General features: G+C 40.2%; 1 protein-coding gene across 1 annotated transcript in view; it reads right to left on the bottom strand.

Moving 5' to 3' along the window:
- Positions 1 to 11,613: 11,613 nt before the first annotated feature.
- The window catches only part of LOC122801251 (beta-galactoside alpha-2,6-sialyltransferase 1-like), a 1,163,740-nt gene continuing 1,159,524 nt past the window's right edge, over positions 11,614 to 15,829 (bottom strand). The window contains exon 7 of the mRNA XM_044070803.1: positions 11,614 to 11,769. Coding sequence (XP_043926738.1) covers positions 11,614 to 11,769 — 156 coding nt within the window. The remainder of the gene's footprint in view (positions 11,770 to 15,829) is intronic.

The raw sequence follows: 15,829 nt of genomic DNA on the forward strand, positions 1-15,829 counted from the left end.
CATCAATAAACTATTGAATATCCTTCCTACATGCTGTGTCCAATGCTTGACATTATCTCACTCCAAGTAGCAGTACAACTTCTTTAACAAAACAAAGGGCCATTACTTAAACTGTAGTAATACATGTATAAAGGGGTGCAGTTCTAGCTGTTGAATGCTTGTTTAGTCAAATGTGAAATTCAGTGTCTACTGTAGATGTCTGGGTGGTCAAAGTAGATTTTACAGACCAGTGAACCCTGCAGTTGCTGAGGACCCCAACCACGGCAACTTACCATATTTTGATACATTTGCCAAATCAATAAAGGCTATTAGAGTAATACTGTGCACTTAATAAAGCATTTGGGCAATAATATATCTTAGTATATAGAATCCTAAAAACTGCCACCACTTCTCATTCAAAACTCAAAGGTATCCCTGGATGTAGCAACAGTGTCTTTTCAAGTATTAGGCTTCACAGTTTATATGCTTTATCATTAGTTAAATCCTGGTGGTGGGCATTCGTTCCAGTAAAACTGACATCACAAATAGCTTTGGGCATCTTGAATAGCAATGGCTGCGGGGGCACCCCAATCATCCTTAATTGCACAAGGCCCTGCAATCTCTGCTGCTGGACTGGGGAAAATGACGAAGAAAAAAAAGATAAATCATTTTCCAGTTACACTCTATCATAAACAGGGTTGTGATATGACCATAAAAGCATAAAGCAAGCAGTCAGTAAATTAGCACAAGGCAAGGTAAGTGGTAATGACTGGCAACCCTGACTGACCAATCTCAATGGGCACGCGATACTATGACTTTGAAACTCTTTACTAAAGAACTCCAGATAAAGTCAAGAATAATAGCAAAATAAAGGCTCATAATAAGGAGCAATTTTTAAATTTTATTCACATTCATGTATGTTAATCGAATAACATGTTTTGCATCAATGTGCATTTGGAAAATAAGAAGTATGAAACTCAGGCATCGACTGCCTGTAATCCTGAATGATTTACCATCAAATCAAAAATTTTAAGGGGAGCAAGCCAAAAGCATGGAAATTCTGTGAAATCAGGGACAGTGACAGGTATGCATTACTACAAATAACAGTGTCTAATTTCTTCACAGCAGTCATCTGTGCTAGCATGTCTGGCTGAAGTTTTTGTACATAATGTCAGATTAACTCATGTAACATATGCCAGCATGACTAGTTATGATCTTGTAAATAAGTTCTTACATGTTGATTTATAATCTGTTTGTACAGAATGTTTTAAAGACTTGAAAAATGTCCCTTTACATTTCTAACTGTGCATACTTATGAATATTCTAAATGCAGACTGTCTCAGAATCAGCTGATCTGCAGATGATGTTATTGGAATGTGGATAGTTGCTATGTGTCACTGTCAAGGAGGCTGAAATATAGGAAGGAACATTGCCAGTTAACAGCCAATTACAGTTGCCAATTGAAGCCATCAGTTGTACTGTGCAGTGGACACCCAAAAAGGGCTCACTAAGAACAATAAGTCTGTCTTTGCTCTGTTGTAATAATGTAGTTTAGACCAGGGACAGTGTTTCTTTATTCAGATTGGAAAATTATAACTAACCAGAGTTTTTCTAAATGTTGGACATTTATCCTTCAGCACTGATTTTATTTTCCTGGTGATTGAGTTCTGTTTGTTTATTGGAAATTACTGTTTTATATTTTTTATTCATTTTTGCTTATTAAATATTTTTATTAACTTACATTGTAACTGGTCAGTCAGTGTTTTCTTTAGTGATTTGAGAGTGCTTATACCTGCTTTGATAACTTTCCGGGCCACGGTGAAAGCCTGGCTGCTTTAGGTCATTTACTATCATTTGTTTTAATATCTAATTTTCATACCTTGACACCCCTTTAAAAGGGGATGCAGGCTAATTGGTGGCAGCATGTTACTGTAATATTCTGGGTAAGGGGCACAGCTGGAAATCTAAGTCAGGCTTTTCCCAGAAGTGTTTGGATGTGTGAGATTTAATTGATTCAAGTGTGAGCATATCAGAGGTCTTAAAAATTTGGACACATTTCTCTGGACTGTGTAATGAGGAGTTACATTAGGGGTGGACAGAAGTATACAGTCCAGTCTCAGGTTACAGAGCATGTTTCTGTTGTGCTCTTTGGGGAAATTGTGAAACATTACTCCTGTTTAGGGACAGTCTCACATTGGAGTCAGTAGTGAGAATTGAAGCTCCTTAGTTACTGACCCAGGATAGTGGGGGACATCATATTATTGTTGGCAGTCCAGTGGGGTGTTGTCCAGGCGTCACAACTGATAAACAGATCTAGTCCAGCAGGACTGCAGTTGCACAACATGTTGCTGTTTGCGGAAATCAGTGTAAAACTAGTATTGCTAAGGCTTATGCTTGTGTGCGTGTGAGTGTGTGTGGGGGGGGGGGCAGTGTAACAGTAATAAGCTCACAGTAATGTCTTTCACTTTTTATCACCAATACCAACAATAACATTGCCTTTATGATTGTTTGGTGGGAGGGGAGCACGGTTGCAGTGTACTATCACTTACCATTACAAACATACCTTGCACATGAGAGGTGTTTATCACAAACATACCTTGCACATGATAGGTGGTTACGTTTGATAGTTTGTCAGGAAGAGGATATGTACAAAATCAACTGCTCACTGACAGTGGTGTAGCATTGACATTTCACAGTGCTTTGCTGTGGCTGAGTTCTTGGCTGTGGCTTTTCTATGTGGAGTGAGCATGTCTTCCCTGTCTATGTCTGTATCTTTCCAGGAGTTCTGGTTTTCTTCCAGCACTTCAGAGATGTGCAGTAGGTGAACTGGCATTCCTCCAGTTTTCCTTAATGTGAACACACAGTGTGTAATTGTGAAAATATCACATTTTTTATCTGTGTAGGCACACAGTAATGCTAGTCACATATATAACTCTTTTGGTTAACAAAATATGCAACTATGAAGTAATTAGCTTACAAATATAAGGCAAAAAAATACATCAAAGGACATTCAGAACTTTCATACATTCATAGGTGATAACTAGGCTGACGACCCCAAGGGACCTTTTATAGACTACCCTTGCTTTATAAAGGTGAAAATAAAGCCCTGTACTTTGTGTCTGCAAGTAAACACCTTAGCTATTACACCAACCTTCCAACCCCCAATATTTACCCCTAGAAGCTTTACAGCATCTAGGGGGTCTGGTGAGCCCCACACCCTACATTGTATAAAGGATTTTGACACTGACATAATGGTTACCACTGCCCTTAACTCCACCTATTAAGCAAGCCATGCTCAGACATGTTTACTGAAGGCTGTGTAGCTGTGTGTGTATGTGAGGGGCTGGGGATGGTGTAGTCATTACTTCTTTAATTTGCCTCACAATCAAACCTCGGAGGTGTGCACAGGAGGGGTAATATAGCTTGTGTTTGGGCTGACTACAATGAAGTTAGTTTTTTTTTTTTCACTTTTCTCACGATCTCAGAGGTGGGCAAACAAGGTTACTACAGTTTAAGTGGCAGTGTACTGTCTAGGGGCAACAAGTTGGAATACATTACTATAATCATTTTTTTTCACTTTCCTCATGATTATATATAAGGCACATATACAGATGGATGCCTTTTGGTAGGAGACAAGCACAATTCCCAAATGGGAGTTATGTATCTTCTCAAATATTAGTGTTGTTAGTTTAAGAGCTACCATTTTGTCAACTTTGAAGATTAAACCTTAGGCACATCTTGTGCCTTCCTTGAAAGAAAAAAAAAATAAGACATTCTTTTTTCCATATTTGTTCAGACCACCACTAGATCAAAATGTTGGGAAAATCTTTAAAATGTACATCAGAGCATCTATAATTCTATGTTTTTTGGGGGTCTGGTGTCCCACTCTTCACCAAATTGAGTTACTTCCTACACAGTTATTACTGAGCTGTCTTTCCCAAGAATGGCATCTTGAAAGGATGCAAGGAAGAATAAAACTGAGCAGCAACACCGGATTTCATTCTTTTAATAACTGGTTGATCAAGCCATTGTGGTATGAAAGAGACTGTTGAAAACATTAAAATGCACTTCGAATAATATAAAAAGCCAAGTCATCTTGAAAAAAAGCTGAAAAGTAAGGCAAAATCTAAGAAATGGAAGAAAAAAGTAATGTGCATGACATGGGCAGTCTGGGAAAATGTGGGAAACACTGGAGGAAGTGTATGTGTGTGTGTGTGTGTGTGGGGGGGGGGGGTGAAACAGTAGGCAGTGGGGACACCATTTCACCCAAGACCAGCCATGTACATAGGAATGTTTTAATTTATCATCATTGCAGGTAATGCTCGTTACTGTGAGTGCCCCTCTAACATGTGCCAACATAGTGCAGCATACAGGCCTGTCATAATACAAAGGCATTGTAGCTACAGTTTTAGTTTAGGCTGCAGAGTTTTAGGAGTAGTATGCGTAAACTAAAGGTTACCTAGGAGGTGTTGACAGTGACAAGGTGATACTTAGGCTGGAAGTATCCAGGAGCCACCAACTTAAGACATGCTAGGACCCCCAAAACTGTACCACTAGCTCTGTGCTTGTTTGGTAGACTTCAAAAGACATATAATGTTAATATGAATACCACCTTGAATCTTCCCTGAAGAGAGCAAGCACTGGGCTAAAGGGATTAACTCATTACATCAGAGTGATGCCTCCAGGTGCATCTGCAGTTTACTCCTCCTGACGCCTCTACGTGCCAAATATTGCTTATTCATATTTGCATCAATAATTCCAAAATCATGCTATGTACAAGGTTTTTAAAGATTTCATCTTAAAGCTTACACAACAGCAAACTTAACTGCATTAATATTTGACCTCTGGCTAGTGTAAGTATATGGATATTAACTGTTGTTTCTATCAATTTATATAGACATTTTCACATTCTTCTAAATATCTCAACAACCAAATAATATAAACAGAACTCCTTAGTCTCGTATGAAGGCTCACAGCCAGATGAATATAATGCTGACAGTATGTGCATAACTTGAGTGGTTGTTGAGGTATTGTAAATTGTTTACAAAAAGCCTGCTAGCTTATCAGTGGGAGTGGTAAGCACTAGATAACCTATCTACCACATAAGGAGTGGTGTCTGGCCCAGAAATTGTAGTTATTGGCCGTTTGGGCAATTTTTCCATCTCTCTCAACTTTCTGATTTAAAAGCCCGCATTTGCACTTGTTTCTTTCCTGTAACTAGTCTAGTCCAGATACAGATTCTTAGTTTTAGCACTTGAATTTGCTTATTCGGGCTCAGCACTTGTTCAGAACTTGCTGTAAGCACTAAATAAGCTACAAATTACTAACAGCACTCAACCTTCCTCATTGCCTAGAGGAAAACAGTTGTTTTACTTATTTTCCTCACTTGCTTAGTGAAAATCAGCATTTGTACTCACTTTCCTCACTTACCTACAGGAAAATAGTTTTTTATTCACGCATTTCAAAGGGTCAGCTCCCAGTGTTCTCTCCTGTCTATCTGATGAATCTGGGCATCTTGGGGCAATGTAGCAATTGCCTCATGTACACAGACAACCCTCTCCTCCTACCACCCAACACTACAACCTGTGAGAGATGCACTTATTAGCCAAACTGGAGGTAAAGCTCTCTCCAACCAAGACTGAACTTGACAGTCAAGAGGAGAAGGTAAACACTTGCACCACACTACACTCATCACAGTCCCACTAAATCTACACTACAAAAATCCACACACAGAAACACAAAAACATTCACGGAGGCTCACAATAATAATCTGCTCAAGTAACAGAGACCTCTAAAGCAGAAACGGAAGCAAGCTCCACCCCCCCCCAACACAACCCAAATGACATATAGCCCACAGACTCAGTGTGCCACTCAACCACGGCCCATATGGCAAAACAACGTACCCAACACACTAATCATAGATGTCGCTACAGTCAGGCACACTGATGTCCCACTCAGCAGGCTAAACAAGGAGAAGGTTACTGTCAGCTGCCAGGATCTGCCAAATAACCCATGCACTTAGGTCACTCCACAACAAGTACAAGTATGACTGTGTCACTGTCCATGTTGGTGTGAACGACCTGAGACGTACCTCCCTGGACTACATGAAGAGAGACATGGAAGAGCTCTCCGATCTTGTAGCCCAGGCAGGTATGACCCTAGCCCTGAGTAGCATTCTGCCATCACCCAGAGTGATACCGCAGTACAAGGACAACATGACTGACTTCAACAACTGGCTAAGCTTCTGGTGTCATTCTAAGGGGATCCAGTATCTGTCTGCCTGGGATGACATGGTCGACAGACCACAATGCTTTGCCAGAGATGGCCTGCACCTGTCGCCCATGGGATTCCAGATACTGACTAAGGCTCTTGCCACCCCCTATAGTGCCTTTTTTAGGCAAGGTTCAAATGAAAAATTCACTACCGTAACAGGAACAGGCAAGCAAAAACTGAGGGTAATGCTACTCAATGCTAGAAGACTAAATCTCAAAATGGACTCACTCGCGGCACTCCTTAAAATGGAGAACATCGATATCTGTGCAGTGACTGAGACCTGGTTCAAGGCTCCAGACAGCACCCTAGCACTAGCAGGCTATAACTCATACCACACTTTTTAGCCATGTAACCTAGACCAGAACACCAAAGGCAGAGGTGTGTCCATATTCATTAAGGATATCCACACCTCCAGGCTAGATGCTCAGCATAATGCATCCAAGGTTATCCAAGTGCAACTAAATCTGGGCAAAACTGCAATCCAAATTGTAGCTTGCTACAGATCCCCCACCATGCCCCAGGATTCCCACTCCTCTTTTCTTGATATACTGGAAAATATTAGGGTTCAACCAAACTACCTAATAACGGGTGATTTCAACTACCCCTCCATTAACTGGGAAAACTACTCATGTACCAACCCCTTTGCTCAACGCTTTCTGGAATTCATAAATTCCAATGCCCTGGATCAACTTATCCACACCCCCCCAGGGGTAACAATATCCTAGACCTAGTCATTACCAAAATGAGTGACAAGTGCTGCACACCTGAAGTCAACTCTTCGTTGGTCCGATCTGACCATAAGCTAATCATCCTAGATATCCACATCCCGCCCCCACCCCCATTAAGGAAACCATGGTAAAACATTTCTCCAAAGCCAACGTCATGCTTCTTAAGACAGAAGTTGCGAACTTCATGACACCCATGCAGATGAAAAATACAGTTATGACTGCTGAATCCTACAGAAATGCACTCTATAAGCACTTACATGAGTGCATGGATCGTGCTATCCCAAAACAGGACCAAATCCTCCAAAAAAAGGAAGCCAATCTGGTGGTCCCCTGCCATAAACAAACTGTACAACAGAACAAAGAAACTGTTGCAAAATAGAGTAAAATCCCATGAGTGGAGGAGCTCCCTGGTCAGCCTCAATAAAAAGCTGATATCCCTTACAAGATCCTTCACAGCTAGCTACGAAAACAAAATTGCCACTGATTCTAAGGACAACAAATCATTCTATAGCTATGTCAAGAATCTCAATGGCAACACCCAGATCTGCTCTGAGTTACAGCATAACGGCATGAAAATTACAGAAATACCGGATATTCCCAACATTCTGGCAGATAGGTTCAGTGCTAACTTTACCCCCTTCTCACCCCCTAAAGGGCCCATATCTATACAGGAAGAATGCAGAGTCCCTGTAATCACAACTACGCAGGTAAAAGCTGCACTCTCTAAAGCCAAAAACACAGCATCCATGTGACCAGACAACATCCCAGGCTGCGTTTTACACAAACTTCAGAATGAACTGGCTCCCCACATCAGCACTATGTTCAATCATAGCCTCACATCAGGCTGTGTGTCCACAGAATGGTGCACAGCAACAGTTATCCCACTCCACAAAGGGGAAGCCACCAATGATCCCAGGAACTATCGTCCTATTATTCCTGACAAGCCTGGTTTGCAAGGCCATGGAAAGTATCATCATGGAACTTATAAACAAAGACATTCGTAAACTCCAAACTCTGGACCCCACCCAGTTCGGTTTTGTGAAAGGCAGATCATGCCTTCTGAACCTGATTGACTTCTTTGAGGCAGACACCAAAGCCGTAGATGAGGGTAAGGTGGTTCACACAGCCTATCTTGACTTCGCCAAGGCTTTTGACACCATCCCCCATTCTGGAATTATAGCTAAACTCACTAAACTAGATACAAATCCCTGTCACAAGATGGGTTTCCAACTGGTTCACTGACACAACCCACACTGTAAAAGTTGCAGACTCCAAATCGGACTTCAAACCAGTGACAAGTGGAGTACCATAGGGTTCAGTCCTGGGACTTCTCCTGTTTGGTATCTACTTCTCTGAAGTACAGGCTAACACAGAAGGTCTCTGGCTAATGCAGTTTGCAGATGAGTGCAAACTAGGAGCCATAGTCGAGTCCCCAGATGATGTGGACATCCTACAGAAGGGCCTCACTGAGACAGATGCCTAGTGTCAGAGCCATGGCCTCAAGCTCAATGCTAAAAAGTGCACTGTCAATCCCCTTTGGTAAAACCTCTGTACACATGAACTACCACATAGGCAACAGCCTACTTAACACTGAATGTGTGATAACAGACCTTGGGACCCAGGTGGACAGTAGTCTCTCCTTTGATAATCACATCACCACAGTAGTCAGCAAGTCCTTCTATGTGGCACATCTCATCACAAAAGGGTTCTTATCCAGGAAAAAGAGGTCATTGTTCCCCTCTATTTGACACTCATTAGACCCATAATAGAGTATAACGCCCCTTTTGGAATGTACCTCAGAACACATCTGCAGCAGCTGGAAAGGCCACAGAAGTATCTCACAAAGAGGATTACTGGCCTCAAACAGATGCCCTACACGGACTGTCTCAAAAAACTCCAGCTTTACTCTGTAGCATATCGCCTACTCCGTGGTGATCTCTGCCTAACATATAAAGGTATGTCAAACCGAGAGCTGTTGGACATGCTACACCTAAAGAAATCCAAATCCCTCCAAGCTACATGCTCTAGGGACCTAAACCTTGTCACCACAATAAACAGGCAAGCTGGAGAGATAGATTCCTGCCCCAGAGACTTCCCATACTCTGGAACAAGCTACCCATCTATGTCAAGCAAAGGCCCTCATCAGCACTCTTCAAGAAAAATCTTTGATGAGTGTATGGAAAATAGAAAATACACCCCAGGGATCACTTCTGTAGCTCTGCTTGACAGTGGCACAGAAAAATAACTTTCTTGGGTGGCGTAAGCCAGGGAACCTTGTTAGCTAGGCTTACTTAGGGCCCTTGGGCAGACAGCCTAGTACCTACCTATGAACCTAAATGTTACAAATGTAATAGTTACTGTGTTTACTGTGACTTATAAAAATCTCCTCACTGCTTACCTCAGCTATTCTGTACTACTCAAATCCTCCCTATGAGGAACTACTATCCTACAAACTATTTCTCACGCTATGCCACATCTCTCAAATAACATTATTTTCCAGATTCTGTTCCTTCATTTTACCTCTTTGTACTACCAATACAGAATTCAAAGTTTTGCTATCTATATACCAAGCTTGCTCAAATCAAACTAAGGTACGAAAATCTCCTTGATTGTATATATGCCACTGTATAGAAATTCTCTGTCATTTGTGGATTATGTGTTGTCATATAAAGACATGGAGCTCTCTCTGATTGTATATATGCCTCTGTACAGAAATTTTTTTGTCATTTGTTGTATTTGTACTGTTATGTTATGAGCTTTTCTCCTCGGGCCTCAGCTGTAAATCAACCTTGTTCCAGTCAGACTTTCCCAGTAAACAAATGTAAAATAAAATAAAACTTAAGACCTAAAGATTACTAACACTATAAAAATTGTTTGTGCTGAAGAGTTTGTCATTTATGCTTCTTTAATAATCCGTAAGGTTCCAGAGATATGAACATTTGTTTTAAATGTGAGGACATAATTTGATTGAAATGTGAGGACATAATTTGATTACATCAAAAGGCTTAGGCTCCGCCCATTGGAAGTTACAGTGCAAACTTCCTGAGCTCCATTAGAGTGAATGAGTTAACCTGGTCAACAAAGAGTAAACAAATACAACTAAAATGTGCTGTGGCTGACTACAGCAAAACATGTATGGTAATGCAATGTACTTAAAGTTGTGAGACCATTCAGCTGACATACATGCCTTAAAGTAAGGGGTTAGGATGTGGGGGAAGAGTAACAAATGGAAATATGTATGTTTTACATCTGCATTTGTTACAGCAGTAGTGGGTTACATTTTTATTTTAGTATAATTGTCATGCATGTCTAATAGTGCAGGTATATAAATCATTCTTGTTTTGAGTGAATGGATGCTTGCCTGTTGACATATTCACTAATTTTTTTGAAGGCTTTGAATCAACTGACGTTACTTTTGAATAGCAGTACTATACTCCTGTGCACTGCCATTGAGACAGTGATGACTCATGGCAAACTAAGGACAGCAAAGCTTTCATGGCAAGGATACAGAAGTAGATTCTGTGCCCTTTCTTCACAATGGCCACCACCAACAGTCCAAGCCTGTTCCTGAACCCAGGTCATGGGCAGGCACAAATGGACTCCTAGCCTCTGTCAGAACAGTCTGGCATAACATATACATTATAAGTGTGTTGTTAAACAACTGGAACATTACATATCATAGTCAAACATTTTGCAAAACATGGCAACCTTGATAACATTGTACACTTTTGCCCCCCCCCCCCCATGCCCATTTCTTCATAACAATCCTTCTCGTTAGATTATTTCATTCTTTAGTAATTTGCAGCACTCTACAGCAACCTATGGTTTCAAACCACTTTTGTTTTACCTCCCCTACCTTTCATGTACTCTTTTGCAGCTTGAAGGCATTCTGAAGTGAGTGTACGTGGGAAGCTTCATAGTTTATCAATGAAGGAAGGCGAAACCTGTTTCATGATGAACATGAATTTGCAGCTCTGGAACAGGCCTTGTGTTTATCTACCTATTTCATCTTTTAAGCTAATTAAACTTGAAATGCTGCTTTGTTTATAACTATGTTTTTAGCCTTTTCATTATGAACTTGTGATCACTTATTTCATTGCTGTGCTTAAGAACAAGATGATTGCAGATTTATTAAATTCTGATAGCACTGTATTTTATTTTGTATAGTCACTGTTCAATTTCTTGTTATTGTAAAATGTATTGGTAACTTCATGGCAATCATTTCTACAAGGTCTTGTTAACTACCACAGCAATTCTCTATTAGATTTGCTCTTTCAGATATCTCCCAAACCTTCTGCCCTTACTGCTCCTGTGAACAAAACACTTGCACAATCTAAACTCAACTCTGTAAACCATTTTCTTACTGTTTTGCGTAAATTCTTTCTATCATGTAGGTGTAATCTCATAAAATACATAGATTTCTCTCTAGGTCACCAGTCCTCGGGAGTTAACAGTTTCTGGAGAGTTTTTGACAGTTAAGTGTAACTTTACTCTAAGTAAACTAGTTAACTGCCTGACACATGAAAAGAAATTCTTTAAACAAGTCTGTAGATTTTTTAAAAAATGTAATTATGTTCTACAAATGTCAGTTGAAATAGAAGAGTGATGTGATCAATCGAAGTGGTATACTGAATTATATTTCCTCATTTGTGTAATATGCATTAGGCCGCAGATGAACAGAGCTCACCTTATTGAGATCAGCATGATATGGAGAAGGATCCCATAAAACGAGCACTCCAGTGCTGTACAGTGGTTCGGTGTGGAAACGATGCTCTCGTGAAGTTACCACCTGCCAAATCAATCAGGAAAAATAATGGAAAAGAAATGTTAGTTTTATATAGCTTCTTTACAACTAGACTGTGGCTACTGGTTACTTAAACAGAAAACATCATGCAGCATCCATTGACTTTTGTACATATGTGGAATTATTGCCCATTATACCTAAAGGCACTGTTACTATAGATGTACTAAGCATTAACAGGCAGTTAAACCATTTAAACTATGATATGCTACTGCCACTAAGTAGAGCAAACTTTAACACTCTAATCGAAGTCCCAGAAAAAGTATTGCAGATTTTAAAGCTATCTTACCCCCTTTTATTGTTCATGTCTTAACACACTTCAAGTAATGTTCCTACATTTATACTGTTTTGCTTTCTGGCATTAATTTCCGCTGGTAACGTGTTTGTGTGTGTGTGTGTGTGTGTGTGTTATTACTTTACTTGTATTTTTAACTGTGGTAAAGTAATGATCCAGACAGAATATTTTCAGATTAAGCCTTTGATTAAAGCACAGCAGATAAATGCTCTACAGAATGCAGGCCATTATCAGCCCATAAGTTTAGTCCTCTGTGCTAACTGCCACACATGGCACTTTTAATATTTTTCCTTAGATTAATCTAACTTATTCACCTAAATTGGCACATTCCCCATCTTATTTTACAATCATAAAAAGAAAAAGAAAAATTATGACCACCAATACAAGCATCCACATCCACGCAGGCTACATCATTTGTGACAAACCCCTTTAAATCCACAGATGTTATATCAAACAATACTACAGACAAACCATTTAACGTGTAATAGTTCTCCCATTTCTTTAAGCATATTTTAACAAAAGACACATTAAAGATATAATTCTTAACTTAAAAAAGAGATAAGAGACTACTGTATTGTTACATGTAAGGTTTTACTTGAGACATGGGCGAGATTACTGTAATTTAGACAGCTTAGTGACTGATTACACAGAGCAGAATTGTGTATAAATAACTGTGTAACAGGCACGCAGGCTGTTAACAGAATCTAACCCAACATTTGATAAAGCCACTTATGCATGCTGCATGAGACACTTCTTGAATGTGAGGCTAAATGTTGATAACTGATGATACAGAAGTGTGAAAAACTGATGAAGGAATAAAGAACATAGGGGAAATTAAGTCTTAAAGCTATAGTAACAATAAAAAATAAAATCAACAGGATTACATGCATCACCAAAGCACCTATTAAGAAATGAGCAGCAAAGTGCCATGCTCAATGCATTTACACCAGTAGTAAAAAGTGTGTGAACATGCAACAAAAAACAAAATGTAAAATTTGCATAATTTGTAGTGAGCTAGGCCATTATGCAAGAAGGTGGTTTAACAGAAGAAAGGCACACAATTAGAAACTTAATATTTCAGAGACGGGCAGTGATGTCAAAACTTAAAAGCTTGTGAGTACTCTGGAAGTACAGTCTGTGAATACTGTGCACAGAAAAGTCAGAAATTGTGCATAAAGTAGAGAAGTCTGACAAAAGTCTGAAAATATGCCTGAAGAAAGTGTCTAATCAGACAAATTGTACTTAAGTGGCAAATCTCTTGTATTTAACTAGCTGTAGAATGTCACACCTCTACCCTGAGCATACAAGTGCTCCGGATTATGCGAAACGCTCCATGTTTAACGATGAGCGAAGCCACTGTTCTGCTATTATGCATATAACAGCTGTGGCTCTGCTACACAGATTCTGATTGGTTTGTATACCACAATTACTGCCAATCGACATCACGGTATACAAACCAATGCATAGCTCTGCTGTCCTTCCACATTAGACAGCGTTGGCTGTGCCCCTCAGTTTTTGATTGGCTCTTAGACTGCATTTACAGCCAATCATGAACGCTTTCTACAAGCCAATCAAATAAAGCTTCTCAGGAGGATGGGAGCCAATGAGAGCTCCCAAATACAGGCCAATCACATTCCGGGAAGCCTTTTTGCGCCAACATAATGGCTTGAAAAAGGCTTCCAGGAATCTGGGATTGTACTTTCTGTGAAAACTTGTTTGGAAGAAGACAGGGATTCGGGAAGAAGGAAGGAAGGAGCAAGCGGCTGCGGTTTGGGGGCGACTCGGGACTTGGAAGCCAGCCTGCCTGCCAGGAGAGGAGTCAGTGAGCTGAAGGGCTTTGGTGGATCATTGGTCAGAAGGCTGAGGTTTTACTTGCTGCCTGCTGGAGCTGGACAACCGGGACCATCAGTTTCATCTGTTTATCGTAGATTTGTGCTACTGCTATACTGTGGACTCTGAGTGTTTGGATAGCATTGAGGTGAGATGCTGGTGCTGTTTACATTGTAGCAACTTTCTACGTTTATAAGAACAATATTTAGCGCCTCTGTTTGGGCCACTTGTCCCCCTAGTACATCTCTAAATGTAATTGCCATTTTTCAGAGAAACTGTATGCCAAGTCAGGTTCTGTTATTCTAGGAACTTTCTAAGTTTATAAGAACAATATCTAAACTGTCTCTGTTTGTGCTGCTTGTTCCCCTAGTACGTCTCTGAAAGTAATTGACATTTTTTAGAGAAACTATATGTCAAGTCAGGTCCTGTTACTCTAGCAACTTTCTAAGTTTATAAGAGCAATATTTAGTGTCTCTGTTTGTGCTGATTGTCCCCCTCGTACGTCTCTGAAAGTAATTGCCATTTTTTTGCAAAAACTGTATGCCAAGACAGGTCGTTGTTGTTCTAGCAACTTTCTACCTTTCTAAGAGCAATATTTGAAGTGTCTCTACGTTTGTACTGCTTGTCCCCCTAGTACGTCTCTGAAAGTAATTGCCAGTTTTTTGCAGAAACTGTATGCCAAGAGTTTATAAGCGCATTATTTCTAAGTTTATCAGAGCAATATGTCTCTCATGTTTGTACTGCTTGTCCCCGTAGTATGTTGGGCAGGGTTTCGTCCAGATTTCTTGCACTAAGAGGTTGAGAGGTACATCAGGATGGATGTCAGAAGCGAGTTATTTATAGTAATGAGATTATTTAAAGTATCCGGTTTTGTTTTCTGGTAGAACTTTTAGAGTGTAACTTGATTTGGCATTCTTTAGTCATGATTGTTCTAAGGCATGATGCCTTAATTGGCACATTCTTGTAAAAGTACAGAAGGCCCTGGTTTTAAGTACCCTTTGCCAGGCTTAGAACTGGCTGTAGGACAGGGGTAGAACACATCTAAAGTGATGAATGTAAAATGCAGCTAGTATTGTCATGTGTGCATGGTGTTGCAAGTGCATTTGTTAAGCTAGATGTGTTTATCCTTGGCATGGATTTTGAGATATAATCAATGGTGCTTTGAGAGTACTGAATGTCAGAAAGTCACTCTTCCCTTCTGCAACACTGGTTAGTTGGGCAAGTGAGCACCAGAGGAGTGAGTGCTATCATCGAAGCAAAGAAGTGGATAATCTGATCATGCAGACCTTCCTAGTACAAAAAAGACGCAGAGATGAGCAAGAGAAGAGGGTGCAAAGTCAAGAAACTTCCAGTAATATGGGTAGGTTATGGCCCTATTGTTTCATCTTTGCTTTTGAGGAGAATATCTAATTTTCCTTTCTGCACTATAGCCCCATTTGTTTGTCATTTTTAACACCACTGTTTTACAAGCCTGCTGGGTACAGACTTCCCAGATTACAATGAGGAAAGGGAAGTAGATACAGACCGCACCCCAAAGAAGAGAAGATGCACAATTTTTCAGCCAAATTGGGCAAGTGCCTTTGACTGGCCTTCTACGAGTAGGCGCAGAGTGAAATATGCCTTCTACAAGACTTGTAACATGGATTTCACAATCCATCACAGGGGCCGACATGATCTGCAACGACATGCCAACAGAGAGAAACAGGCAGAATTGCAAGCATGTAGCTAGAAGATCTATGGTGGATTTCTTTGGACCTCAGAGTTTAGCAAGTACACAGGTGTTTGAGGCAGAGGTTGGTTTTGTGTCTCTCCTTGCTAAACACAACTTATCATTTGCAGCAGGAGAACACATCCTGAAATTTATGAAGAAGTGTGGAGAGGTTCAAGATATTGACTTAATTTCTAAAAACCTGCAGAATCATG

This window comes from Protopterus annectens, chromosome 4.part1 (assembly GCF_019279795.1).
Source record: "Protopterus annectens isolate FY-2018-M chromosome 4.part1, PAN1.0, whole genome shotgun sequence".
Taxonomy (NCBI): Eukaryota; Metazoa; Chordata; order Ceratodontiformes; family Protopteridae; genus Protopterus; species Protopterus annectens.